The sequence below is a fragment of the Brachyistius frenatus genome, unplaced genomic scaffold (assembly GCF_029030835.1).
Source record: "Brachyistius frenatus isolate BFR_SWC_R1_liver_20210118 unplaced genomic scaffold, ASM2903083v1 Contig_193, whole genome shotgun sequence".
Lineage (NCBI taxonomy): Eukaryota > Metazoa > Chordata > Actinopteri > Embiotocidae > Brachyistius > Brachyistius frenatus.
The window spans coordinates 566,884-592,230 of NW_027210792.1; the positions used below are offsets into that span (position 1 = coordinate 566,884).

A 25,347-nucleotide genomic window follows, 5' to 3' on the forward strand; every position below is an offset into this window, starting at 1 on the left:
ATATCATGTGTATGTTGTTTGTTTCGTAAAATGTTGTCATGTTTCTTATCTGTTTTATATCTAAAGTCTGTAAAAAAAATTAAAAAAAAAAGAAGAAAAAAAATAAATCCCAGTCGTTCTCTTCTATTTCAGCGTTTTACTTTTCTTCCAGATTGCAGTCTGGAGAACAGAAATTTCGTTTATCTATTTCTGTCTTCAGCCTAAATCCCCTCCTCGTTCATCCATACAATCCTCAGGAAAATGCAGATATGTATTCGAGAGGGCGTATAATGCATCCGTGATCCACAGGAATCCTGAATCCTTGCAGCTGATTGGCTGCTGGGTCCTGCCGCTTGTTGGGATGGACCTGTTGGATAAAAGGACCATTTTCTAAAGGACTCTTGTGTGTTACACAGAGGATCATGCACTGGGGACCATCCTGCAAGACGTTACAATAAGAAATAGGCCCGAGGAGCATCGAAGACACCATGACGGGGAAACAAGGCGCCGTGCTGTCGGAAAGTTTGAATCTGTCGGAGAAAACCTCTCTGGGTGCAAACGGAGGGAGTAATGGCCACCAGCCGAAGAGCAGCGCGACCCATCCACCGCCCAGGTGCACCGGCTTTGGCATCCAGGAGATACTGGGGCTGAACAAGGAGCCGTCCGCAGCCCCGAGGAGCCCGCTGGGCTCGCTGCCGGCTGGGGCGCACCTGCTCGCCGCCAGGTCCATGCTGGGCCCCGTTGGCATGGGTGTGGGTGTCGGGATGGGATTAATCGGCCCCGGTGGAATTCCGGCGTTTTACACTCAGCCGGCGTTTTTGGAGACCGTGTTGTCGGACGGACAAGATGTTCACCTGCAGCCCCACAGCAGGTCCGTGGGGCCGCTGGACACCAGCCAGTCTGCCAGCTCAGGTGATCTGCGATTCATCACTTTGTATTATTAACCTGCAATCACTGCAACACCAATGTGTGTGTCATATTTCCAAATAATTGAATTAATAATAATGGAAAAAATATTAATATTCCAAATGTGTTAATATTATTTTTATTATTATCATTATTAGTGAGTTTATGTTACATAATTCAAAAATAATGTCATGATTATAAAAGCATATGAGGGTCATCTTTGGTTGTGATCCTTTGATGTCATTGAACTTTGCCTTCTGTTTTTAATCCAGACTCCGAGGATTTATCTTCAAATGAAAGAAAACTCTCCAAGTCATCAGTAAATCAGAGCAAGAAACGCAAGAAAAGACGCCACCGGTTAGTGGGACTTCTGCCTATCAGAGGAAAACAATACACATTTATTCAAACGGAAATAAATACAGAACATGTGATTGTGACTGAACACTCTTTGCAGGGTTAATGCTGTCGTTAAGAAGCAGTAATTGCTCGTATTATTAGCCTATATTATTGCCTTTGTATTGTGTTATTGATAGAGATTATAAACTACTCCAATTACTGAGTAGAATTAACTCAAAAAAGATGGCTTGTCTTTTCTGCCATTGTTCTACCAGGTAGGCTGGCCTACATAAAACAAATGTATAGGAAGTCTCCAATTCGTGGTTTTGTTTTCGTTTGCTTCATTCTTTACACTTTATCGAAAATAACGGACATTTATTGAAATAAATAAAAATAAAAAAAGTGTTTCACCTTTTTCGATTTTATTGTGATTTGCATTTATTTATTTTTTAAATCACTGGCTACACGTTTGTTCTTTAGTTTGAAAGACAGAGCACAAAGCATGATTATATATATTTTTTTAAATTTTAATGTACATAGTAGGTTATTTAACTGGATTACTCGTTTGCACGTGCAGGACCATATTCACCTCCTATCAGCTGGAGGAGCTGGAAAAGGCCTTTAATGAAGCGCACTATCCAGATGTTTACGCCCGGGAGATGTTGGCCATGAAAACAGAGCTACCTGAAGACAGGATACAGGTAAAACCTCACTTTCATTTGAGGATTACTTCATATGTGTTATTTAATAGTAGGTTTTTTAAAAGTAGATTTATCCTTGCTTTGTGGAGTCCTAATTATTTTTGGCATTTCCAGCTTCATATGCCACATTTGTTTTAATTTTCTTTTACTCTTTATTTTCTATAATAAATATGAACAAGCTGTATTTTTGAATGTTTTAATTTATGAATACAACAGGGCACTACTATACTACTATACTATACTATACTACTATAAGGCACTACTTTTCACTGTTCACTTTACAAGTACAAGGCTATGTTTAAAAGAAGTAATATAGAAATATATGTCGTTAAAAATATAATTGGATTACAATTTTTCTTTAAGATGTTTTGCAAATATAAAGGTTAAATAAGACCTGGCCAATCAAAGCAAATATAATGTGTTTCAGAGCATCTTGTATTGCAGATTTCTTTAAAAGATTTGATATTATTTACATTTTTAGAGGCACACTGCAAAAACATTCACGATAACCTGGCTTTTCCTGAAATAAGCCTCTTTAAAGAGTGTCTGCCTATAACAGGCTAATTGTCTTGTGTGGATATTTGAATGAATATGCACCCGTTAGGCCAGATGCAGTTTCCATCTTTCCACCTTTCCAGAATTGAAGCTGCTGTAATATTTGAGTTGAGGCCGCCAGCTTCCTCTGCTGCTGCTCTCCTGTTGTAGACACGGTGTGAGTAGATCGATCAGTGATGCTCCCCTCTGCTGTCTGAACAAAGACTGCTCTCCTCCAGCATCCTCGCCAGGACCATAATCTCTCATCAGGCGCAGTTGGATGTGAAACAATTTGTTCTCGGAGAAGGAGCCACTAACGACCTAATCAAGCTATCAAGGCGGAAGAAGATTGCGGTGTGACCTGGACCATCCATCTGCCGGGCCGCCTTTTAATCTCATTCTCATTACGGGCTGCAACAGTACAGCAGCGAATAAATAATACAGGGAAATAAATAAATAAATAAGGCCTGGCCCGCTCCCTTCCTAAATAAAATTAACACCCAATTTTCTCATCGAGTGTAATTAGTTAAATCAGACGAGCGCAGGAGGCTGGCTGCTGGAGAGACGCAGGGAGTTCAAATGAAATAACTACATTGAATTTATTAGCACGGGTCAATAGCGCTGCTCCCCCGAGTCCCGGTAGTTTAATTTCCCGTGATATTTGCCCGCCTGCCCGCCATCGATTGGGCCTGAAATTAACTTATTTTTCAATCAGCCTCGGCGTGCCCCAGGGTCGCTCCTCCTCGCTGCTTACACACTGCCTCCCTTTCAGGGGCAGAGAAAAGCAATTTCTCATTTAAAAAAAAAAAAGTATCTTGTATGAAATAAGGGTTATCATCAGAATTACCAGGGAGTGAAAAAAAAAAAAAAAAAAAAAAACTTGAAAACGGTTTGATCGTTTTCAATTTAAAATCTGTCCCCTCAATCTTCTTCCTGGCCTCTTCCTCTGCACGCAGAGCCATCCGAGGTGCCTAAGTAGAGTGTTTAACAATCCTGTGTTGTGCTATGCAATCAATTTGGCCTCCCTCCCGGCTGACACAGAGGCTTGCAGGGCCTCAGGCAGTCCTTGGCTGAGGCTAAGTGAAGTGTCTGGATGTGTCAAAGCATCTGTAATGCCACCACAGGTAGCTGCAGATGAGCAGTGACAGGAGCAGCAGATCTGTTCCACCTGTAGCCTGCAGGCTGCCGGAAATCAATGGACTGAATCCAAACAGGGCAGTTGTTAGCCTAAGTCACTCTGAATCACAGAGATTCCCCGGCAGGTGACCTTTTAAATAACTATTTAAAATCAGTTGTCATGCACAAACGTGAGAAGCGGCGAGACCAACTTTTATTTACAATGAATTGAGCTTTTAACACGATCTGTTCTCCATGGCTTGTATCTGATCTGTAAAACTTCAGCAGATGATTTGCTAATCATCAATAAAGCCAAAACCTCTTTAGGGTACCAATTGTTGCATCTTGCATGTAATGACAAGCTGCAACTGGACTGTTTGCTCGAAGTCCTCTGAGATCCAAAGGACCACTCATCTCATGAACCAACAGTCTCATAATCTCAGAAATGTTGAAGGTGATTGTATTGTTGCGTATATTCTGGCCTCTGCTGCGATGACTTGATTTTACAGGACGACTATGAAACCCTAGATAATGACTCAGTGGATCGTTCTCGGGGATGAGAACTATTCACTGACGGACTCCCTCTCCTGTCACAGGTCTGGTTTCAGAACCGCAGAGCCAAATGGAGGAAGCGGGAGAAATGCTGGGGCCGCAGCACTGTGATGGCGGAGTACGGTCTGTATGGAGCCATGGTGAGACATTCAATCCCTCTGCCAGAGTCCATCCTCAAGTCCGCCAAGGATGGCATCATGGAGTCCTGCGCCCCCTGGCTGCTCGGTGAGGCTTTTGTCTTCATCGTTTCTCCTCATCCCTTTTAATCAAACTCTCATTTTTGCTTTCACTTCTTCCTTTTTTGGAGTTTTAATCGACGTAGAGGATTACTCAGTTACTGTAATTTGACAACAAAAGAGGTGTTTTTTTGTTTGAGTTTATACTTTAATGACTGATATGCAGACAAGTCCAAGTGATGTTCTTATTTGCAAAGCATGACCCGTTAAAGCAAAGATGTTTCCTAACTAGAAAACAGCATGTAGAACATGTTCATCCAGTGCCCTGGTCATGCATTGCCACTGTCCGTTTAAACTTTATATTCTAAACCAGAACTATTTTTGCTTGCTATTTTCAGTCCAAGATGGCTTACCAATCAACAGACGCTATTCTAAATCTGAATACCCGCAACTCTTTGCAGGGATGCACAAAAAGTCGATGGAGGGAGGAGCGCCCCCGCCAACAGGAAAGTGCGATGCGCCCCAGCAGCCGAGCTCTCAGGGGGCAGAAGACACTGAGGCGGAAGAGAAGAGGTCAGAAGGCAAGTCTACCATTTCTAAAGAGGAACTAAGAGAGAACAGCATCGCTGCACTCAGGGCCAAAGCACAGGAGCACAGTGCCAAAGTGCTGGGGACGGTTTCTCATGACAGACTGCCGGAGGGCAAACAGGAGAGACAGGCGGCCGAGGAGACGGCCAGTGATCCCCTGAGTCCAGCAGAGGAGCAGAAAAGTCCGTAGAGACTACCGACTTCCTGAGGACTGTTATTCTCATGAGTGAATGGCTGCTTTCAGCAGTTGCCCGACTTACAGTAACTCACTGTCCTGAAGGTTTTCATCCTCTACTGACTTCTCTAAACTGGGCTGCATCTGGACTTCTCCAAGAGGACAACTCGTCTGGTTCGCTGCTGCACAGAAGATGAAAATGCACTTTTTCTGATTACACTTGTTGCTTGTCCATGAGAGAAGAGTAAAAAAAAAAAAAAAAAAAATCTTGATGTATATAGATCCCACAGTTATATAAAGGCCCAGATGAGGAACATTTTATTCGGTACAAAATGACAAATGAGCAGTCAGAGTGTGAAAGTCGACTTTCATTTTAATCTTGCTTGTACAGTTACTAAATGCTGACATTTTCGACAACAACCGTCCCACCGACAGTACTCTTTTAAGAGAAAGAAAGTAATCAATGTTCTCTATTGTGCTAGATATAATTGATATATATAATCTCTCTCACTAAGGCACAATTTGAAATATGTTTTTCTTGTAGTCTTAAAAAAATGTTTGTGTTTTCATTTCAAAATATGTATAGCTCAAAATACAAAGCATAAAATAGAAATCACAGTTTATTAAATGTGGCTTTTGGTGTCTATTCTTCCACTTTCATTTCAAGGAAAAAAGGGATTGTGATTGTGAAGGCGTTGCTGTAACTCCTAGCTGGCATGAAGTTGCCCTCGTTGTTGCAGCAGCTACTTGTTGTCACTTGATGCTGTGCTGGCTGGGCTCATTAGGAGACGGCTCCTGGGTTAGGCCCTATAATCCGTCGCAGTTGACAGCCTTCAATTTCAGATTAAACCAGGGGACCAGTGCTTTTGGGGCAGGAGGAAGAGTGGAAGCAGCCCGGAGCAGGATGATCTCAGCCTGATTTCAAATCACTTTAATAGATGCTATTACCGGCCGACACTCAAGCTGTTTCATCCTCTTATCTAAATACTTAGCTGAAGTCAAACAGCTTTATTTGTTGGTAATCTTGGTTTTCCGCTGCTGCTCATAAAACTTTGTATCAGGGCCTCTGAACTCAGTTTTACAACACATCTCTGTGGCCGCGTCAGCCGTAATCCATATCACATTTTACAATCCATCCTCAGTTAGCCGATGGGCCCTCTTAACGAGTTAAACAACTGATTTCTATTCCAATTAAACAGAGAGCAATTTCAAAGGGCAAGGGACGACTACTATCTGTATGCTGCTGCATGTCTGAGCACCGAGTGGCTCTTAGATTGGAACCATGAAGCCACCAGATGGGAAAAAGTTGCTAATTACATTGTTGGAAAAAAATAAGTGCACATACACTAATCAATAACGGCTAGAAAATGGACTGAATGTTTCAGGATGGTAAAGAAATCTTGATGCAACACAGATTTGTGTATTTTTATGTGCACATTTAGGAAGATGCTTCGCCACGAAAAGGGCAAATTTGTGATAAAGAGCTCATAATGCCACAGGAAGAAAGCTTTGCTTTCCATTAAAACCTGAAAACACTTATACTTGCAAGAACTTCAGAAACCTTGAATCCCCATCCATTAAAAACACACTTTTATTGTTTTATTTTGAGGTCCAAACATCTTCTCTCATCTCCTCCTCCCTCATTTCATAACATGCATACTTATGCTCCACTCTTACCAACTTATTCTACCTGATCTCATCTTACCTCATGTCATATCATTTTACCCCATCTCATCTGATTTAATCTGGACTCATCTCATTTCACCCATCATTTACCTCATGTCCATTTACCTTTAATAAATAATCAAATTTGATCTTATTTCATTTCATTTTCCACTAATCTCAATGAACCATGTTTGACCTCATCTCATTCAATCTCATTTTATTTGATCTAATCTTATTCCAATTTAGCTCCCCTCTTTGTATTTCCTCTCATTATTTTATCTAATCTTACCTCATCTTTACTTTTTGCATTTTACTTCATCTCGTAATCTAACTCATCTCATCTCTCACCATATGTTAAACTATGGAATGATTTGGTGTTCAATTTTGAACACATTCATGGTCTGCAGAGGTTGAACCTCATTGACTTTATTGTTCCTCTAACTTCTCCTTTAATGCCTCCGAAAGGTTGACATGTTCATCTTTTAGAGGAACAACTCGACACCTATTTGGATCGATTGGCAGGACATTTGGTAGATTCATGTTGCTCTCTGGATGACAAATGAATGCAAAAATACATTCTAATCAGCCTCAGTTGTATTAATTGTTTAGTCCTAATTAGCAGATGTTAGTCCTAGCCTGGCCTTGTTTATAGTTTAGTAGTCTCAGTTAAACCTGTTCTTTCTCCTAAAGACCTACAGCTAAAACAGGATAATTTGCTGGCATCAGTTTTTCCAAAACAGTTATTGAACCTCCACAAGTCAGAAAGTTTTGCTTCAGTCTTAAATTTCAGGAGAATTAAGATCGCTGTAAACCCTGAAATACGATATGTCATTTTCTACATCCTCTTTGAAAAAGAATTCCTCATCGAGTCCAATAACTATTTGAAATGGAGTGAAATAAATTGCAATAGACTGAGCGCTCACCTCCACAGACCCTCAGCCCAATTCAGTTATTGAGGCCAAGACATATACAGAGTGAGGATTATTCCTCTAAAGTGCAAAGCTATTTAATCCTCTGAGAGTGGAGTAGAAGGTTATGATACATCAGATTTGCTGAAGATCAAGCTGTTTACGTTGGATATGAGGAGGCAATTCACAGTGTGATGGGCAGACTGATGGTTGAGGACCATCATAAAATCATCTCAATCCATGCAAAGTGAGATCGGGGGAGCTTTGGGGAAAGATTTCCACTAATGCAATATTAACATTCAATTTCCTTTTGATGGGGTTCTGAGCAATATGAGTTCATTGGTGAGATTAAGTGCACACGGATCATTTTTGGAAGCCTCTCGGCTCAAGTTTAATGCCGAAGTGAAATGAAATGCAAGATGTAGTTAGACTGAAGAGCATTGAAATGTGGTGCTGTTCTGCCCTCTGCTGCACAGAATTATCAGTGCAACTAAAGCATGAACTTCTGCTTCAGCTGGCTCCTATTAAAGAGAGCTTCACTTCTATTTTATACTTTCTTACACTGAATTCAAACAGTTTTAAAGCCAAAGCAATTCATGTAGTGACAAAAAAAAAAAAAAAAAAAACTGAACTCAAACTAATCTAATGTGGAAATTGTCAAATAAAGCCCTCAGATAACAGAGTTGAAAATTCCAGTTATGTGCATTATGGTCATCAGCAGTTTGGCAACGAGGTTGATTTGAAGGAGACATTTAAATTATGATTATTATATCTAATTGACTGAGGATAACTTGCACGTTAGCTGGTCTTTTCACTGACCTGTCAGCCGCACCATCCAAAAGGGTCGAGTAAAACCGAGGATAAAAACGGTATTACTTGCAGTATAAAACTGGCCATAACTTACAACTAATTCACACTCACACATTCATTGATTCACACTTCTGGTGAATAAGAAAGAAATTTCACTATAAATATTCATTATTTGTGAAATCAATGTTTGTGTAAGTCAAACTGTTAAGGCATTATGTCATCTTTAGAGTCCAATTCTTACATTTAAAAAAAGGACAACATTTTTTTGTCTTTTTCTTTCTTTAGGTGAAGTGCCTGTACGCATTGAAGGAAAAATAATAATAACTAAAATTGATTGCTTTACCCAAAAAAGTGCATGCATATTTGCTGTATAATGCACATGTTTGCATATTCTCACTGATGATGTGTTAAATCACAAGTTGAAGAGACCTGACTGCACCTGACATCCTCACATCTATGCCACATCCTGGAAAAGGGGCGGGGTTTTATAGTTTCCTGGGTGTGTCAATTTCATGGGCACTCCCAGGAAACTATAAAACCACGCCCCCTTTGGCCTGCAGAGCCTCTTTCCCTCCAAACACACAAGAACAAAGAGAGGCTCTGTAAGTGAAAATGAACCTTTAATTCCACCTGTTATTTAATTTCCCGTGTTCAATATTTCATGTGTTTTATGTCTTTATTATGACTTTAGACCTCTATGTTTGTTACCTTTAAAGACGATGGAAGTTTGTGGATGCATTAAGTTAAACCTTGTTAATCTTATTTACTTAATCATTCAGTGATTTGTTAATGCTGAGATTTAATTTGATATTTAATGTGTTTAATTTGTCTTTGTTTTTGATACTTTCATGTTTAGAAAAAAATCCTCCAATCGTCCATCCATCCCTCCTTTGTTAACTCCGAACCACCAAAATAAACTGTTGGAACAGCTGTTGGAGTCTATATCAGTGTAAATGTTGTGTTTTGTGTGTGTTTCTTTGTGTTTGTGTACAGTTGAATTGTGATATTTTGTTCTTGCACACAGTACACACACAAACATGAATGTCCATGTTGCAGATATACACAAGAGCAGTATTTGTGTAAACAATATATTTATTCCTATACTCAGTATTCATTCATGTAAACCCACATGGGTACTTGCATGTCCAGTTGCTTAATTCATCCTGATCAATAGCACTTCTGATCATATTTCTCCTCATTTCCTCTACTGCTGGCCATCTTCCATTTACTTTTTTTTTCTCAAAAACATTAGTATGATATTAAAAAAAACAAAAAACTTTCAGAGAAGCTCACCACTTTATTATAACCACATGGTGGCAGTCTTGAACTTCCGTCTTGAATATTCATAATAAAACCCCCTGTGAGCCTGGTGCAGGGCTACACCTAAACTGAAATGCAGGTTCAGATTCATATAGTTGACGTAAAACTGTCCATCCATGAAAATGCTGTGCTGCAACACCATTTACATCTTGACAGTGACTCATATCTGTCAGGGTGAAGAAAAAAAATAAGGGTTATATTAGAAGCCTCTGAGCAGACATGATTTGATATCTTGATCAATATTTGTCATCTCTTGTCACTCTTCAGGTGCTCTCGGTGATGAGGCTGTCTGCTGTGGGTTAATGGAGACGGGATTGATACTGCGGCTAAATGATCTGTGCTGGCTGGGGACTGATTTGATCCCCAAGGTTCATTTTTCCAAAGCGACACAGAGCCAAAGCAGCGCTCTCTTACACCTCACTGGGTAGGAATTATCATCTCAGTTCTTCAAAACCAGTGAAATCAGTATTCTGTGTTTGTGCATGATACTACCGCTCTATTTCTGTAACAATAATGCTAATTTATCCCACAAGCCTTTTGATTGGACAGCTGTTTGAAGTCTGTTGTTGATGTCTGTGCCCTGTTGAATGCTACTTTATTTTTTCATTATGGTAGATTAAAGTCTGTCTATAGTGCATGAAGGAACAAAGAAATTACATAAAGCAAAATGAACCACTTTTCATTTCATCACTTACAGACTCACTGCTATTTGCTGAAGCTTCAAGGCAGTAATTGTCCTGGTATTGGACTTCTGCTTGTCCTGTTGTTCAGTTGGTCTTCTTTGTCCTCAGTTTTCTGTCCCTCCATGCTCAGTCTACACCCTCCTCACCTGCTGTCAGTTACCCATCCTGCCTCACAACAGTCAGCCCTGCCAGTAGATATGCTCCTAGTTTTTCCTTTCATGTTGTATTCTGTCTGTTGTATGGACTGTACATGTCGAGCATTTAGTTCATCTCCCTTTAAAGTCGTAGCAGTTATACAGAATTTATTTGTCTCAATGTTGAACTTTCAGAAATGCTCAATACATATTTCTTTTGTTTCTTTAAAATAAGTTGTTGGATCTAAAAGCTTTTTGAATAATATGTGTCAGGATGTTGGTGTCAGTCTGTTTAAAAGTGTGATGGGAGCTGTGTGTCCATCGTGTCTCAGTTCAGCTCTACAGACAGACCCCTCTTTGTCACTGCTGCCTCCAGTAATGGATATCAGTTATCTCCTGAAGTTGGACTTGACTGCTTGTCCCAGAAAGATTTATGATGTGTGGCACAACACCAGCAGCCGTCCACTGCAGCCTCCTGCCCCCCTCCCTCCCGCCTTCAGGCCATCTGTGGGCACTCTTGGATGCCAAACTGCAGTCATCTGGGCCGACATAAACTGTGTTAGATTCTGTTTACTTTAATACGATCTTACCTGCCTTTATTACTTCCTGTTTTTATATTCCTTGTCTCAGAAAATGCGCCCCCCCCCCCCCCCTTCCCGAGAAGTGTCAGGTACTCAGGTAAAAATTAAAAACCAGCACATCTTCCTGAGTCTTATCTGCTGCTTAGGATGCTTCTTCTGGCACAAGATGGTCGTTTAGAGGAATGCTCAAGGCAAAGACGGGGTAAAAAAAGAAAAAGTGTCCAGTCTCTTCTTATCAAGTGAAGAGAAACATGAACGGATCAACACTTCTCCCTTGTTGCTCAAGAGTGATAAGTGAAGCCAGAAGATGAGGCTGTGAGGCCCTTATCAGTCCAGAGTGCGTCCTGGCAAATGCTGGCGCCACAGAGAGAGGCATGTTGCTGTGCGACAAAGGTGTGAGGCCAGATAAGCATGTATGTGTGAAATGCTTTAAAGATGAGCTTAACTCTGATGTGACAGAGAGAGAGAGAGAGAGAGAGAGAGAGAGAGAGAGAGAGAGAGAGAGAGAGAGAGAGAGAGAGAGAGAGAGATGGGTTTGGAGAAATAGATGCTGACATCTGTTGTGCGAGACTCGCTGTGGGGAATTCTTCATTTCCTGATGCACACTGAAAAGTGCCATATAACCCTGCGGGGGATACACAGTTGTCCTGTTAAAGTTAAGCAGTGGTGGAGGAGGTGGCGCTTTACTCAAGTACAATGGATGTATGCAAAAATACTCCATTACAAGTACAAGTCCTGCATCATGTACAGATGTTTTATCAGCTAAACGTACTAAGGATCAATAGAAAAGGTCCTCGTGACTGATTTATTTTTCAACATGGCTGTTAGGATCCAAAAAAGGAGTCCCACAATACATCAGACAGGTCAAAGGATGATACAAAGGATAAAGAATAAGAAGTACCACATATAGGTTCATTTTTTTCATTATTTTCTTTTTGTCCTTTCAAATTCCTTGAAACTCAATTTGAGCAGGACAAATTACTTTGTGGTCAAACACAAGGACAAAAGCACCGTGTTCATACATCATCGAGTAGTGCTTCCACTACAGCTCAGTACAGAACGGTCTTGAGAAGTTCAAAGAGGGAATTATTCACAAAAAAAACATTGAGGTTTTTACAGTAACTAACTCGATGCAACTGAACCAGATATCTCTATTATTCCACACAGCAAAGACAGCTTCAAAGTTGACACGGGCCCCTTGCTATTGTTTTATAACAGTACATCTTTTTTTGAGATATTCTGTGAATTTTTCACTCTCTTCTTCACTTATTCAACAACTGCATTTAGAATAAGCTGCCACATTGTATTGCAAATAGAAAGAAGCCCTGGCAGATGACTGGTTGAACAGACTCTTTCATTTCATCTTAATATAAATAATTACTCTGATAGAAACAGATTACAGATTTCTTTTTTTTTTCATTTTTTTTTTCATTGATTTTGTAGCTCTTACATGCAATTCAAATTTCTACCTACAATTTAGAAGAAGAATTCATCCATCCATACCTATTTAATTCAGGGTGGTGGGAGGCTGGATCTTATCCCAGATTATTCTTACAGTGTGTGTGTGTGTGTGTGTGTGTGTGTGGGGGGGTCTTATAGAGAGGTCACTGAGACTGTAAAATAAGTCAACACTGCCATACAGATAAAAAGGATTTCGATTTTGGCTCTGAACGTGTTGCAAGACCGGTGTCTGAAACTGCTGGTGTGTGGAAATGCTGAGTTCGTACTATGGTGCTCATCGCTTTTCATGTCTGCATATGATCTGTTGAAATCTCCAAGGGCAGCAGGCATGAGTTCCACTGCATCCATTTCCAGAGACGTCATTGCTGCTGCCGTTGACCTAGAAAGTGTCCCCCGAATAATCAAATATACATACAATTTATCTGCCTGCATGGAAAACGATCTCTAGATGAACTTCAAACAGCATGCAAGTGTCTGTAATCTACCACATGAGCTGTGTGGTTTTGATTTAATATCTGAAACACAATGCAGAGCCAAGAGGTTTATCTACTTTTCCAAGATAACCACTGTTTCCCCGACTGCACAAATTTTCACGATACCATTTTCACATTCCTCATCCTCCCATTGGGCGCTGGGTTGAAAATATGTCTGCTGAATCATATTTTTGAGAATCTCGCTTCTCGATTTATCACTTTTTTTTTAAATTCTCTTTCTAAGAGAAATATCCAGGATTTCTTGTAAAAGTTTGCTCTGCTTCAAATAAATCCTCTTTTGTGTGCACAAATGGAAAATATTGTTAATGTGTCAGTTGTCCATGAGCGTAGCGCTGACAAGTATTTCATCAAAGCAATGATAAAAACCTGATAATGCCTTTCAGGTTGTATGAAAAGTGTCATTCTCTTTATTAATGCAGCACTCAGTTTTAATGTGTTTTTGTCTTTCCACTCTGTTCTACCTTCTTATCCTTTTTTTGTTTCAGCTCAATGTTTCTCCTCTAAAAAAAAAAAGGTTTCTCTCTGTAGTTGTGTGTGCAGGACGCCTTCAGCTTCTGTTTTTTGTCATTTGCTAGGAAGTGACAGGTCGGGGAATGACTTTGTCAAGGCTGACAAAAACAGACTTTTGGATCATTACAGATGAGAAGATTCTATTTCGACACTCAGAACGGACGATGTGATAACCCTTTCAAAACAACAACAACAACAACAACAAAAAGATGCGTGCAGTGATACCTTCACTAAAACTGTTTTCACACATGCATTTAAATATTCACAGAACTTCAGATTCAACCTGCTGCGAAGTTTTTATTCACATGGGGGTGGATGACTAATAAAATCAGTGTGCTTCTGGTGGTCTGTGCTAGCTATGGATGCTATGTGTGAGTGAGTGAGTGAACCAGCAGGCGTGGGTGAAGCTTCCTATCTATTGAGGGAGAGAAAATACATGCAGCGCTGCACTTTCTCACAGAGTGAGCCCACTTCAACACCCCATACAGCTCCCATTGATGAGAGCGGCGCTTCCACCCCCGTCTCCCCCATCGAACCACATTTCATGCATTAGATTCTGGCAACACAAGAGAAAACGGACAAATTTAGGAGAGGACAGGCTGGGCGAAGACTTGCTTACCTTGCTATCGGCTCTGTTTATCTGAATGATAAGGTATACACTGTACTGTGCAAAGGTTTTAAAGCGAGGGTGCTTTAAATATCAAATAACTTCATATAAAGTTCAGTCAAGACATCTCAACACCACACACTTAGCTGCAGGATCCACCGTTTAGAGTTACAGCTCCCGTCTTTACTCCAAATGTCAATAAAGGCACACAATGCAAAGAACATAACATCAAATTATTATTGATTGTGGCCATTCTTCACCTTTAAAGCAGCACCAGCTCGTCTTTGTCCATTTGTGCCAAGTTTTTCAAAGTATTTGGCAAGTAGGTTGTTCCAGACATCTTTGAGAAGTTGCCACAGCTCTACGGTGGGTTCAGGCTGTGTCTGTGTTTTCTGTTTCTTTATGCAATCCCAGACTGACTCCATGACGTCGGGATCAGCGCTGCGTGGGCGCTACCTTCCATCGCTGTCCTGTTCTTCTTGTGGGTGAATGTAGTGACTGTATATCTGGGCTCGTTGTCATGCTACAAAATAATTTTGGAACAGATCCGATGGGTTTGTGTGATGGATGAGGGAATAAACATCGAGAGTGCCTAAAATCTTTGCACAGTACTCTATGTAGGCGTCGTGATTTTTCTCTCCTCTGCTTCTTGAGCTCAGTATGTGATCAGTGCCGTCTGCAAAGTTGAACCTGAAGGCCATTGAGTGGTTTAGGATCCTCCGGTCTCTGCAGGCTAATGTTCTGGTTGGATGGGAGGTGACATAATGGTCCTTCCAAAAGTCCTGGAGGGGACTAAAGTGCTCCTCTCATTTTGTTCTGACATCCTGACTTCAGAGAGTCGGCATTGGTCCTGACGCTCGCAGCACTCTGGCAGCTAAAGTCACCTCGAGGCTAGACAGTGAGTGATGCCAAAAGACAGTGTAAAGACCCGCCAGTTACAGCTGGGCTTGTGCCCGTAATAGCAAATAGTGAATATAATGCTCTCTGGTCGACAATAAGCTCTGACAGGCTTCTCAAACCACACAGTCTGTGTCCTGTTCAGCGCTTCTCAGCTTTTGTTGTCTGATGTACCCCGACAGCCTCAACAAATGAGCTCATGCACGCCTCCATTAACTGGGAGGCGTTTTAATAATCCAGGCCGTTGGTAGAGCAGATATCTGAATCACATCCATACATGAGTCTACTTATTGCAAGTGGATATTACAATATTTTCTTTCAATCTCATTGTCAATAAAAGTTGACCTGCTGATGTTCAAGTTTACCAGCTTGCATGTTTTAGCCATTTATCACTTTTATTGAACTATCTCAACTTTTCATTTATCACTTTTAGTTAGGGTTGGGGTTATTTTTTTAATTTTTAGATATTTCAACTGTTCATGCGTCACATTCACATTTACTGACATATTTATTTGAGCCGTTACATACTATTTATGTATTACTTTATTGATTAATTGTAGTTAGCTGAGCTGACTGTGATTACTTAATTATACTTTTTTAGCTATTTCATCTGTTTATGTACTCTCACCTAATGGAGCATAATGGAACTTCTATCACTCTCACCTGGGTTCGTCCCTTAATCACGTGGCTAGCACGAGCCAATCACAAGGGGGCATCATATGAATACAGGTGGGGATTCCCTTGGCTCTCCCCTGACGTCACACTCATGTCCCGCTTCCGGTCTGCGGGACTTCCGCCTCGGCTGCAGGTGTGCACGAGTGCTGCCGAATTGTTTGCTTTGTTTATATTGGCTTTTCTGTGATTTTTTTTTTTTTTTGTGTGTGTGGAAGATCTCCTGGAGCTCCCCTCATCCTGCACCGGGGACTCCCCCGCGGATCGCTGTCGGTAAGTCTCCGTTACCGAAGACTGATCGGTTTGTGATTTTATTATGAGTTTTATCCACTTTAGTGGTAATTATTATTATTCTGCTTAATGTTAATCCTGTATCACATGGGGACTGACCTGCTCAGTCTTAAGAACTCTGCTGCGTTGCGTTGCCTCACCCTGAGTTGCGTTGCCTCACCCTGAGTTGCGTTGCTGCTCATCTCCCAGGCTTTGCTTGCTCTCTGCTGCTTCGTGCTGTTTCATGTTGTTGATTTAATGGAGAAAACTCCTTTTAGCTCGAGCTGGTTTTAACTGTGTACTCTGAGGGAGCTTCAGGCCCATCGTGGTCATTTTGTTGAAATAAATTTGGTATCTGATCGTCCCACCTGGAGGATCAGAGAACCTCAATTATTTAGTTTGCTCTGTTTTCTGGTTTGTTCCTGATTTATCGCCACCGGTTTATTTCCTTTCAGTTTGATCTTTGTTCTGATCTGAAGTTTATTTGGCTGATTAATCTTCGCAATGAACACGTTCCTTTCAAATAATATATTGTTTAATTAAGTTAATATGGCTTTGTGTGGTTTATTTTGTGATTTATATTAAGTTGCAGACCTGCAGTTCACCCTTTAGCAGCCGAGTGTGTGCTGGACGTTCTGCTTAGTTTCTTTTCTAATTTTTCTTTCTGTGAAGTGGAGCCTTGTTAACTGTGTGTGTGTGTGTGTGTGTGTGTGTGTGTGTGTGTGTGTGTGTGTGTGTGTGTGAGTGAGTGAGTGAGAGAGAGAGAGAGAGAGAGAGAGAGATGGACATCGATCGGGGTTCCTCTTTTGGGGATCCTCACCTTTAACGGTCCACCTCTCCACTGGTAAGCTGCAGCTCTGAACATCTATTGAAATAATTGCTTAATTTAAGGCTCTTTTATTAGTAGTTAGTGCTTAAAATTACATTTAATCAAATCACTGTAGAATATTAATTTTGTCTTAATAAAGAATAATTGTTTTGTAATAGAACCACGTCTCCTGCTCATCAGTGTAATGAACCCGAGTGCCTTCTGATGTTCTTGATACTGTTCGGGGCAAAACTTATTCTTTAGGTGAAATTCCTAAAGTGGTGCTGTCGTACTCTTATTAATAATATTGGTTAACTTCCTCAACACTGACACCCTCCTTATTTTTAGTTGTCTAACTGTCACCTGAAACTTATTTGTTCTCTTAGATACAATATTAGCTTTAACTGTTTGAACCATCCCAAAGAGTTCAACTATTTATTAATTTTAGTTAGCTTGCTGTGTCAACTGTAACTTATTCATTATATATATTTTTGAGCTATTTCAACTGTCTATCTGTTACCTGCACTTTTTTTTTGTTTTCTGTCTCTCCATTACTTTTATCCAACAATTTAAACTGTTCAGTTTTTCCTTTTAGTGAGCCAGTTATGTCAACTCTAACTCTATTTGAACTGTTATTTCAGAAATTTTACCTATTCATTACTTTTAGCTATCTATTCCTACTGTTCATTTTTAAAATTAAATCATAATTTCTCGCCGCAGAACTTCGCCTGCTCTAAGACACCACTCGCAGATAAAATTTAAAAAAATGGAATGTAAGACATGTATTTCATTATTCATGCCAAATTTATTGACTACATATGCAGTACACAATAGACACTATGAACCCTTTTGTCCACTGCGCAGCAGCTTTGTGTACACTCTCAACCTTTGTTGTCTTCGGGGCTCATTTCTCACTTCTTACTGACGGGATCCTTTCCTGGAATATTCTTTAAATAAACAGTCACATAAAAATCCACTGGCCGACTTCTTTTTTTTTTCCCCCCAAAGAAATTAATTTACAAAGTGGACAATAGACAAACTGCAATAGTATGGACAGATAATACACCCACTTTAAGGTCAAATAAAAAGGCTATAAATGACTAATGTGGTAAAAGGTAGGTAGTTTACTGCTATGAGTTCGTTTTTTTTCCCTAACGTAAGCGAAAACAGGCTTCGTGGAAGAGTTGTCATCTTTCTCAGCGCTGTCTTTTCTTCTTGTTATGGTGGAATACCTTGGTGGGAGTGTTGCATCCCAGAAATAAAGATTCAGTCTGGATCAATATGCAGTTCAAGTAAAACTCCATCCACACGTTTTCTTCTTTTTCCCCTCCTCTGGTTTAGTCTTTTCTCTTCATACAGCTTCTTCTTTTTGCATCGAGCCAGGCGTCAGCACAGGCACATACCTTCAGGAGAGGCAGAGACGTCTGTCCAACCTTCCTCTTCCTCCCATCTCGCCTCCTCTTTCTCTCCATCTCCTCCCCCAAGCAAGTAGTTCCAGCGCTATACGTGTCCAGGCTTGGACAGGTAGGCTATGAGGGCCACAACCACCCCCACATACATCCCTGCTCCAATGGTAATGGAAAGTGTGGCCAGGAATAGGGCTCTTCTGGAGCTCATCCCTGCTCTGGAGAAGTCTCCCTTAGCAATGGCCTTGCCGGTCTGACAAAACAAAAAGCAGAGTGTGAAATGAGCCTGTGCATTACTCATCAGCAGTACGAGTAGGTGTTAAGCCACAGTTAAAAGAGAGAAAACAAGAAATGCTCTCAGGGAGCCATTAGTTACCATGGCAATTAGGTCATTAACCCTCTGACAGTGACAAATGTGTTGTTTGGGTGTTTTGGTTTCCTATCAAAAAATGAGCCCGGCCTTTATTTATTCTTCTGACATGTAATTTTCTTTTCTGGTAAAGTTTTCACTGTAATTATTGTGGAAGATGATGCAAAACTACTAAGATATGCTGCATTGTGTTTGAGGTTGCAGGGCATGAACCAGTAATGTATTTGAGCGAGACAAATACTGGCATTACACAAACCTGAGGTGTATAATTACCAACGAGGTCTCGGCTGCAGACGAAGCAGACGAAAAATAATGTTCTTGTGCAGCACTTCTAATACAGAGCACACTGAACCAATACCTCAATGTTAATGGTTTCCTGAGGTGAATAGGAATGACTGACAAGTGGGCCGAAGCTGCTGAATTTACACAGTCAATCATCTGAAACAAAATGCACGGAGGGTCACGGGGTGTAAAATGGGCTGCGGTGGCACTTGTCTGAGTGCTTGTGCTCACTGACCTTAAATAGAACGCAGTGTAATCAGAGTTAATGACAGGCTTGAGGTCTGTCGGCCTTTACCTTGTGAGAGTAGTAAAAGGCAACGATGCCCAAGGGCCAGAAGCAGCAGAGCATTGAGAAGATGGCGAGGCCCAAGTAGTCCCGAGGGGGCAGCACGATGAAGTTGTCCTCACTCTCGCTGTCGCTGGAGCTGTCACTCTGGAAGACACGGGGCGTACAGAATATTTGAGTGTGTGTGAAAAGGAATGGATGATATTACTCCGGCTATGTTTACACATTTATGTATTTTGAGACAAACGCATTTATATTGTACACTGAGACAAAAGGTGAGGCTGCGATCTGGAGAATGATTCCTACAGAATGGCTGAAGTGTAAATAGTTAGGTTCACTTTGGACATCTTCACAGTGGTGTAAATTGACAACTCATGCCCTCCACCCCCGCCTCCCGCGGCTAGTGTCTCTGCCCTTGTTCCACCACCAGCCAGGACAGGATGTGCTCAGCCAGCCAGAGAGGATTTGGTGCTTCTGTCAACACCCATGAGCAGCCTGACAGATAACACGGGATTAACGGATTGTTCCATCATTGGGAGGTGACAGGAGAAACAGCAAGAAGACGGTGTCATTTATGTGCTAAATTGCTTCCCCAGCCTGAGAGACCTCCACCATCTTTCCGTAATGCACCCGGCGTCTTACATGGCAGGGTGTGTTCCACAGGCTCCCAATACTGTGCCTTGATACTGAGACTCGGGGCCACGGGGGCTGAGCGGGCTAATGAATGGTAGATTCAAATGCCAGTCAGACTACATCGTGCCTGCAGGAAGGATGGCGGTGTGACTGCATGGTTGACCTTTTAAGAGAACATGGCCTTACTTCTCTCAGCTGTCCCGGAGATGGAGAGGATGTTTGCCTGAGTAAACACCCCCTATATAGAGCAGGTTTCATTTGTTAGTCTTTCTGCCTTCAGGGATCAATCAAAGCAGGGAAAAAGAAGCACAAAACGGAAATCAATATGTAAGGCAGGAACTAAAGCAACCATTTAAGGTGTAATTAAAGAACAGTCAGGGAGGTGAGCAGGAACAAAGGAACCACACTTACTCACAGGCAGCCCCAGTTTTAAGCATCTTCTCCATAATATTCTTTTTTAGCTTTTAATCAGATCCACATTTACCAAACCACAGGATATAATGTAATTACATTCAGCTAATTTGAGAGTATTTCTGTGAAGAAACCTTATTCGCATATTAGAGGTGAGTGGAGGATGGGAGCCCTGTTATCCAAACCGTTTACAAACCGCTGCCGTTGCCAAGAAAAGATTATCTGTTATCTGCTTTATGAACACTGTCCACCTGGACAGCCGGGTGTGATCCATCAAAACAGCAGCTGGTCGTAACTGCATAATCTGACATCACATGAATAAACTGGTGGACACACACAGCAGTAATCTCCTTCTATCTTTGTAGCAAGACCTGATAACAGACCTGAGTGACTGGTGCATTCAGTGCTACTGACGGGCTGCACGACACCGATTCCGGTCGGCTGGGGACGCTGTCCCAGTCTGCTCTGCAAGTATAAGTGACGGGGCTCCACCTTTAACAACCCTGTCACTGCTCTCACCGAGGCCTCGTTAGTGTTCGGAGGGGACATTTGACTCAACACCAACACACACACACACACACACACACACTGTTTGTTTGTTGTGGCAATCGTGGCATCATGGACAAGGTCTTGTTACTCTCTGTGACACAGATGTCAAAAATGACAAACTGCTGAATTATTTTTTTTTGTTCTGTTGCTGTTTGTACACAAAGACACGATGGAAAAGACACACTGCAGACTATATCCTGGGAAGTCGATGCGTGTAATGCCTTGTCCTGCTCTGTTCTGCTCCTCTTATTTTTTTTTTTTATCCGTGTGGCCATGAAATTCCTCTTAATGTTGGATTTACTGCTGCAGAAAGCTGCCACGCATCAACTCACATGTGGCACAGTTTGTGTGTGTTTTTGTGATTCACGCAGGAATATAGCAGCGAGGCACACGTACATACAAACACACACAGGCACACTAGAAAGAAAAGTAAAGAAACGTTAGTGCAGAGCAAAAACTCAAATAAACCAATGGGAAGCCCAACTTTTCATCTGAGCTCTGTTCATCAGATTAATTTGCTCTTTTGAATTGACATGGAATAACTTTAACTCCAGGCTCACCTGCTCCGACAGCCATGAATCAGCGGAGTCCTCCTTAACATCCTCAAAGCACGACATTACTTATGGCATTAATGGCAGTTGCTTCCATGTCTCTATCCATCTGCCAGGCCTCCGAGTGACAAGAGCTGGCACAATCATCAGCCCAGTTAGGGTGCTATACTTCTTCCTGTGCCAGCTCAGAGCCCTGAGTATTTCACGAGCGGGGTGAAATTCGATTTTCTCTACTTCTGAAAAGACCTTGCTCTCTTTGCTGGCTTTTTTTTTTTTTGGGGGGGGGGGGGGGGATTTTAGTTATAGTCCCAAAAAGAACAAAAGCCTGTGTCATATTCTTATTCTAAAACAAAACTGTACCATTACCCTGCTACAGCATGCATTTGAAAGACTTCAGCAAAGTGACCACTTATAAAACAGGGAGAGAAATAAGCATGACACACACTAGCACTCTATTAGAACAGTAAATGAAATAAGAAGCATCACTACATTATACACACCATGACTCATTTTCTGCTGAAGGATAGCTCTGACAGTTTCAAGTAAATCTTAAAACGCCTGTAATTTCATATAGCAACTCAATATTTGAATTACTCTGTCAGAAACTGCTAAATGACTCTTGCATCGGTTTCTTCTCTAGCATGTGTAATTACACTACTTATTGCGATAGAGCTTGTAGGAGTCCTGAGAACACTGAAGTTGAACTATTTCTACAACTACACAGTTAGAATTTAACCATGAGTCAGCCTACAACTGAAATATATTCTGACTCACAATGAGGTACCTACTACTACAGATAAAATGCCTATAAATCACTGCACATGTCCAACTATGCAGACAACATGTTCATAGTTTGCTCCGGCGTGACCGCTGACCTCATATTCAGGACCTTGCTCATCCTCCACCTCATACGACACCGTCTGGATCTTCACATCCTTCTCTCCCAGTATGCTCTCCCCTGTGTTTCCCGAAGACACTCCGTCTGACCCGGCGTCCTTGCTCTCTGTGAAAGTGGTCTCGAAACTCTCGCTCTTCGAGTCCTTGCTGTGAAGGCTGACGTCATCCTTGTAGAGGATGAAATTGGGCCTGTAAAAGGCCTCCACTGCTAGATGAAGGGAAGTTGCATCCAAGAACTGCTGAGTCTTATGCTTGTCATTGGTCCCAGTGTAGTAGTAGCCAATAAGGCTGTCCCGATAAGGCTGGCTTGGGTAGTCGCACTGGTAGCCCTGGTAGTCGTTGTGAACCGCATGTCTGTTGGTTTTGTCCAAGAGGGGGTTTTGGAGCTCGCTGAGGCTCTCCATGATTGGGGGCTGGTTCAAATGTCTAGTGGATCACAGGATGGAGTCCAAAGAAGATCTGGAAGGCTGGTAGCTGAAAAAAACATGTTACAATTTAATGTGATGAATACAAACTAGAAAAAAGCAATCCAATTAAAACATCCCACATTTAAGGGCCTATGCTGTTTATCTAGGTGCAGTGTTGCAATAAAGTTTGTTCCAAAAATGTGTTTTTTAGTGATTGTATGCCCTGCGGAAAATTTTTCATCTTGTTTGGCAATCAGCATTCCTCTCACTAGCTCTCGCCAGTCTGATCCATGAAATCACCATCTGCTGTATATTCAACTGTTGCATCTCACACCCCCACTTTCATATAAACATGTGGGAAGAAACATCTTTCGCATGTCACGGCCACCTATACTGAAAACAAGGGGAAAAGTGCAGCAGGTGCTGCAGTATTTCACAGTGCATACTGATTTCACTATTGTGTGTGCTGACTGATTAAATGCCGCTGAAGAGTGGCACAAATGAGTTAAAAATGAATGACAACTGTGGCTTTGGTAAAATAATCTTTTTTTTTTTAATCAAACAATAACACTTTCAGGAGAGGCTGTCACTAAGGCAACAAGTCCACCAATGAGAGGTTGTGTGATCTGAGCATGTCCACATTTGAGTAAGCAAATACACTGTTTTGTTTTGCAAACGGCCATCCAGCTCCAACGGTCAGTCCCCTTTGGCCCACAAAAAACTCATCCATTGATTTAATCTTTCATCCCATGACTAATGATGAAATAGGATAATAGTCACTGAGGGAGCTGCATTATATTTTGGAATTAGAACGTAGCAAATCAAGTCACAGTCATTTCATGCTATTATGTTGAAAGATTCAAATGGAGAAACAAGCCACAGGGTAGAAATATACAAGAAAAATGTAGAATTTTCCAATGATTAGAAGGAAAAAGTATGGCGGGGCTTGATTTATGAGGTTTGGGAGGTGACTGAGTTGCACGGGATGATATACGGACATACAAGGGCTGAGCTGAATGACTAGAATACTAAAATGTAATGCCATGTAGCGCAACAACATTACAAACTACAACCTTTTAGACTTGAATCGATGCCTCTAACAGTCTCAACCAACACTAAGGAAGCCAAAGCCAGGGGAAAGCCACAGTATTTATATTGGTTGCATTGTTTCATGCATATGTAATGATTTCTTGTCCCTCAGAGAAGATATGCAGATCTACACAAGATCTTGGGACCCTTTGACCCCCATGAGAACAAAAGCTCATGGCAGCTACAGCGGCTTTCACGGTTATTTGCCGTGTGGAAGCATGAATAATGTTGTGCCAGTGGTTGAATCTGAGCCCCCACACACAGGACTCAGGCTCAGTATATCTCCAGCACCGTGTTCATCCTCACATGCTTCTGAGGCAGAGCCACTCTCCAGATAACGAGGAATTCCATTACACACCACATTAGACAACAAAAACCACATCCAGCATCCACAAATAATTCATCTGACACTGGAAGAAGTGCACTTAACACACGTGAACTGAGCTGAGACTCCACGATTATAAAATCAACATAAACACACGTCTCTTTCTGTCTTTGTGTTTAGTCTGCTACAGTTTACATTTCATTTTCTGGTAGACAAACACAGCATCAAAAGCACCATATTTTCCTGACATCGCACATTCCTTTACTTCACATAAAATTGTACAACTTCATCTTCAGATTTAATGTAGCTGATCATGAGATTATTTTCATATTATTCACTCTTTTGCTCTTTCGGATTCGAGCTAATAATTTACCCAATAATAATAGCAGCTTATTTTTGGGACACGAGCAGCTAAACATCTCCGACAATCTCCTTACCTGTTGTAGAAAATCCTGCCGTAGGTTTGTTCAGCATCGTTCCTCGGCGCAACTGAGTCGACGGAGAAGGACGGACGGACCCACCTTCCTACTTCACATGATCAGTTTTGGGAAAACTGCCATCGTAGCACAACATACGGCATCCGTGTAAAAGGAAGTTATTCCGTGTGTATAAGAATGGACTTTGCTCGCGGAACTCTGGATGCCATGGCACCGCTGCTGCGTCTGGCAGGTCGATTTTACGCACAGTATCTCTGAGCTCAGGCTCCAAACAACTCGGACAGAGGCTGAGCTGACTCCAGCCAACTGATTGGCTGTGTGAGGCGCGCTGTAAACTCTATTACCCACCACGGATTTGACATTTCCAAACTCAACTTGCCTTGCTTGGGCGTCTTCGTCCATTCAGTGTGTAATGCGCTGGCTGGTGGTTTTTACGCTCTTATCTTGCCTGGTTGCATAAGCAGAGAGACTTTTTGAATCCCGAAATAGCCACTGAAATATGTTTTAGATCACGTGAGCCAATATTATCACTTTTCACACATGATTTGTATCATGAAATAGTTGTTATATTTTCTCAACCTAATTGGAAGTTGTTCCAGTGTTGTCCTTCCCAACTGCGAACATCCACTAAACACAAAACACAACGCAGAAACCCCACAGATCGTTTCTGTAAAGACCTCCTTCTGCTACATGAATTTGAGGGTTCCCCCTTCACGTCATCTCAGCTTCTATTACTTGTTTCAGAAAATATGCCAGTCTAACTTAATCTCATTACCTCCTGTCCCAACAATGTGCATGGCTGTTAATTGGTACTAAATATA

At 41.5% G+C, this 25,347-nt stretch overlaps 2 protein-coding genes across 3 annotated transcripts; one reads left to right on the forward strand and one right to left on the reverse strand.

Annotated features, from left to right (window-relative positions):
* The first annotated feature begins 354 nt into the window (after positions 1 to 354).
* Positions 355 to 5,654, forward strand: vsx2 (visual system homeobox 2). Of its 2 annotated transcripts, none has more exons than XM_069718535.1 (5): positions 355 to 891; positions 1,158 to 1,242; positions 1,799 to 1,922; positions 4,169 to 4,349; positions 4,699 to 5,654. In XM_069718535.1, the coding sequence occupies exons 1-5, from the start codon at positions 468 to 470 to the stop codon at positions 5,076 to 5,078; spliced, it is 1,194 nt and encodes a 397-aa protein (XP_069574636.1). In that variant the 5' UTR covers positions 355 to 467; the 3' UTR covers positions 5,079 to 5,654. The 2 variants fall into 2 exon arrangements, with proteins under 2 accessions (XP_069574636.1, XP_069574637.1); XM_069718536.1 differs by having other exon boundaries at positions 4,762 to 5,654.
* Positions 5,655 to 17,668: 12,014 nt separating this feature from the next.
* Positions 17,669 to 25,124, reverse strand: LOC138632749 (synapse differentiation-inducing gene protein 1-like). Its single transcript, XM_069718539.1, has 4 exons — positions 24,527 to 25,124; positions 22,247 to 22,742; positions 19,237 to 19,374; positions 17,669 to 18,542 (listed from the first exon to the last, which is right to left on the reverse strand). Exons 2-4 carry the CDS (start codon positions 22,670 to 22,672, stop codon positions 18,384 to 18,386), a joined length of 723 nt encoding a protein of 240 aa, XP_069574640.1. The 5' UTR covers positions 22,673 to 22,742; positions 24,527 to 25,124; the 3' UTR covers positions 17,669 to 18,383.
* Between the last annotated feature and the right edge of the window lie 223 nt (positions 25,125 to 25,347).

Coding starts and splice junctions, on each gene's coding strand:
- LOC138632749 (XM_069718539.1), bottom strand. CDS start 22,672: ATGGAGAGCCTCAGCGAGCTCCAAAACCCCCTCTTGGACAAAACCAAC. Junction 19,375..22,246: donor AGCAAGGTCCTGAATATGAG/GTCAGCGGTCAC, acceptor CGTGTCTTCCAG/AGTGACAGCTCCAGCGACAG. Junction 18,543..19,236: donor CCTTTTACTACTCTCACAAG/GTAAAGGCCGAC, acceptor TTGTTTTGTCAG/ACCGGCAAGGCCATTGCTAA.
- vsx2 (XM_069718535.1), top strand. CDS start 468: ATGACGGGGAAACAAGGCGCCGTGCTGTCGGAAAGTTTGAATCTGTCG. Junction 892..1,157: donor CAGCCAGTCTGCCAGCTCAG/GTGATCTGCGAT, acceptor TTTTTAATCCAG/ACTCCGAGGATTTATCTTCA. Junction 4,350..4,698: donor CTGCGCCCCCTGGCTGCTCG/GTGAGGCTTTTG, acceptor TGCTATTTTCAG/TCCAAGATGGCTTACCAATC.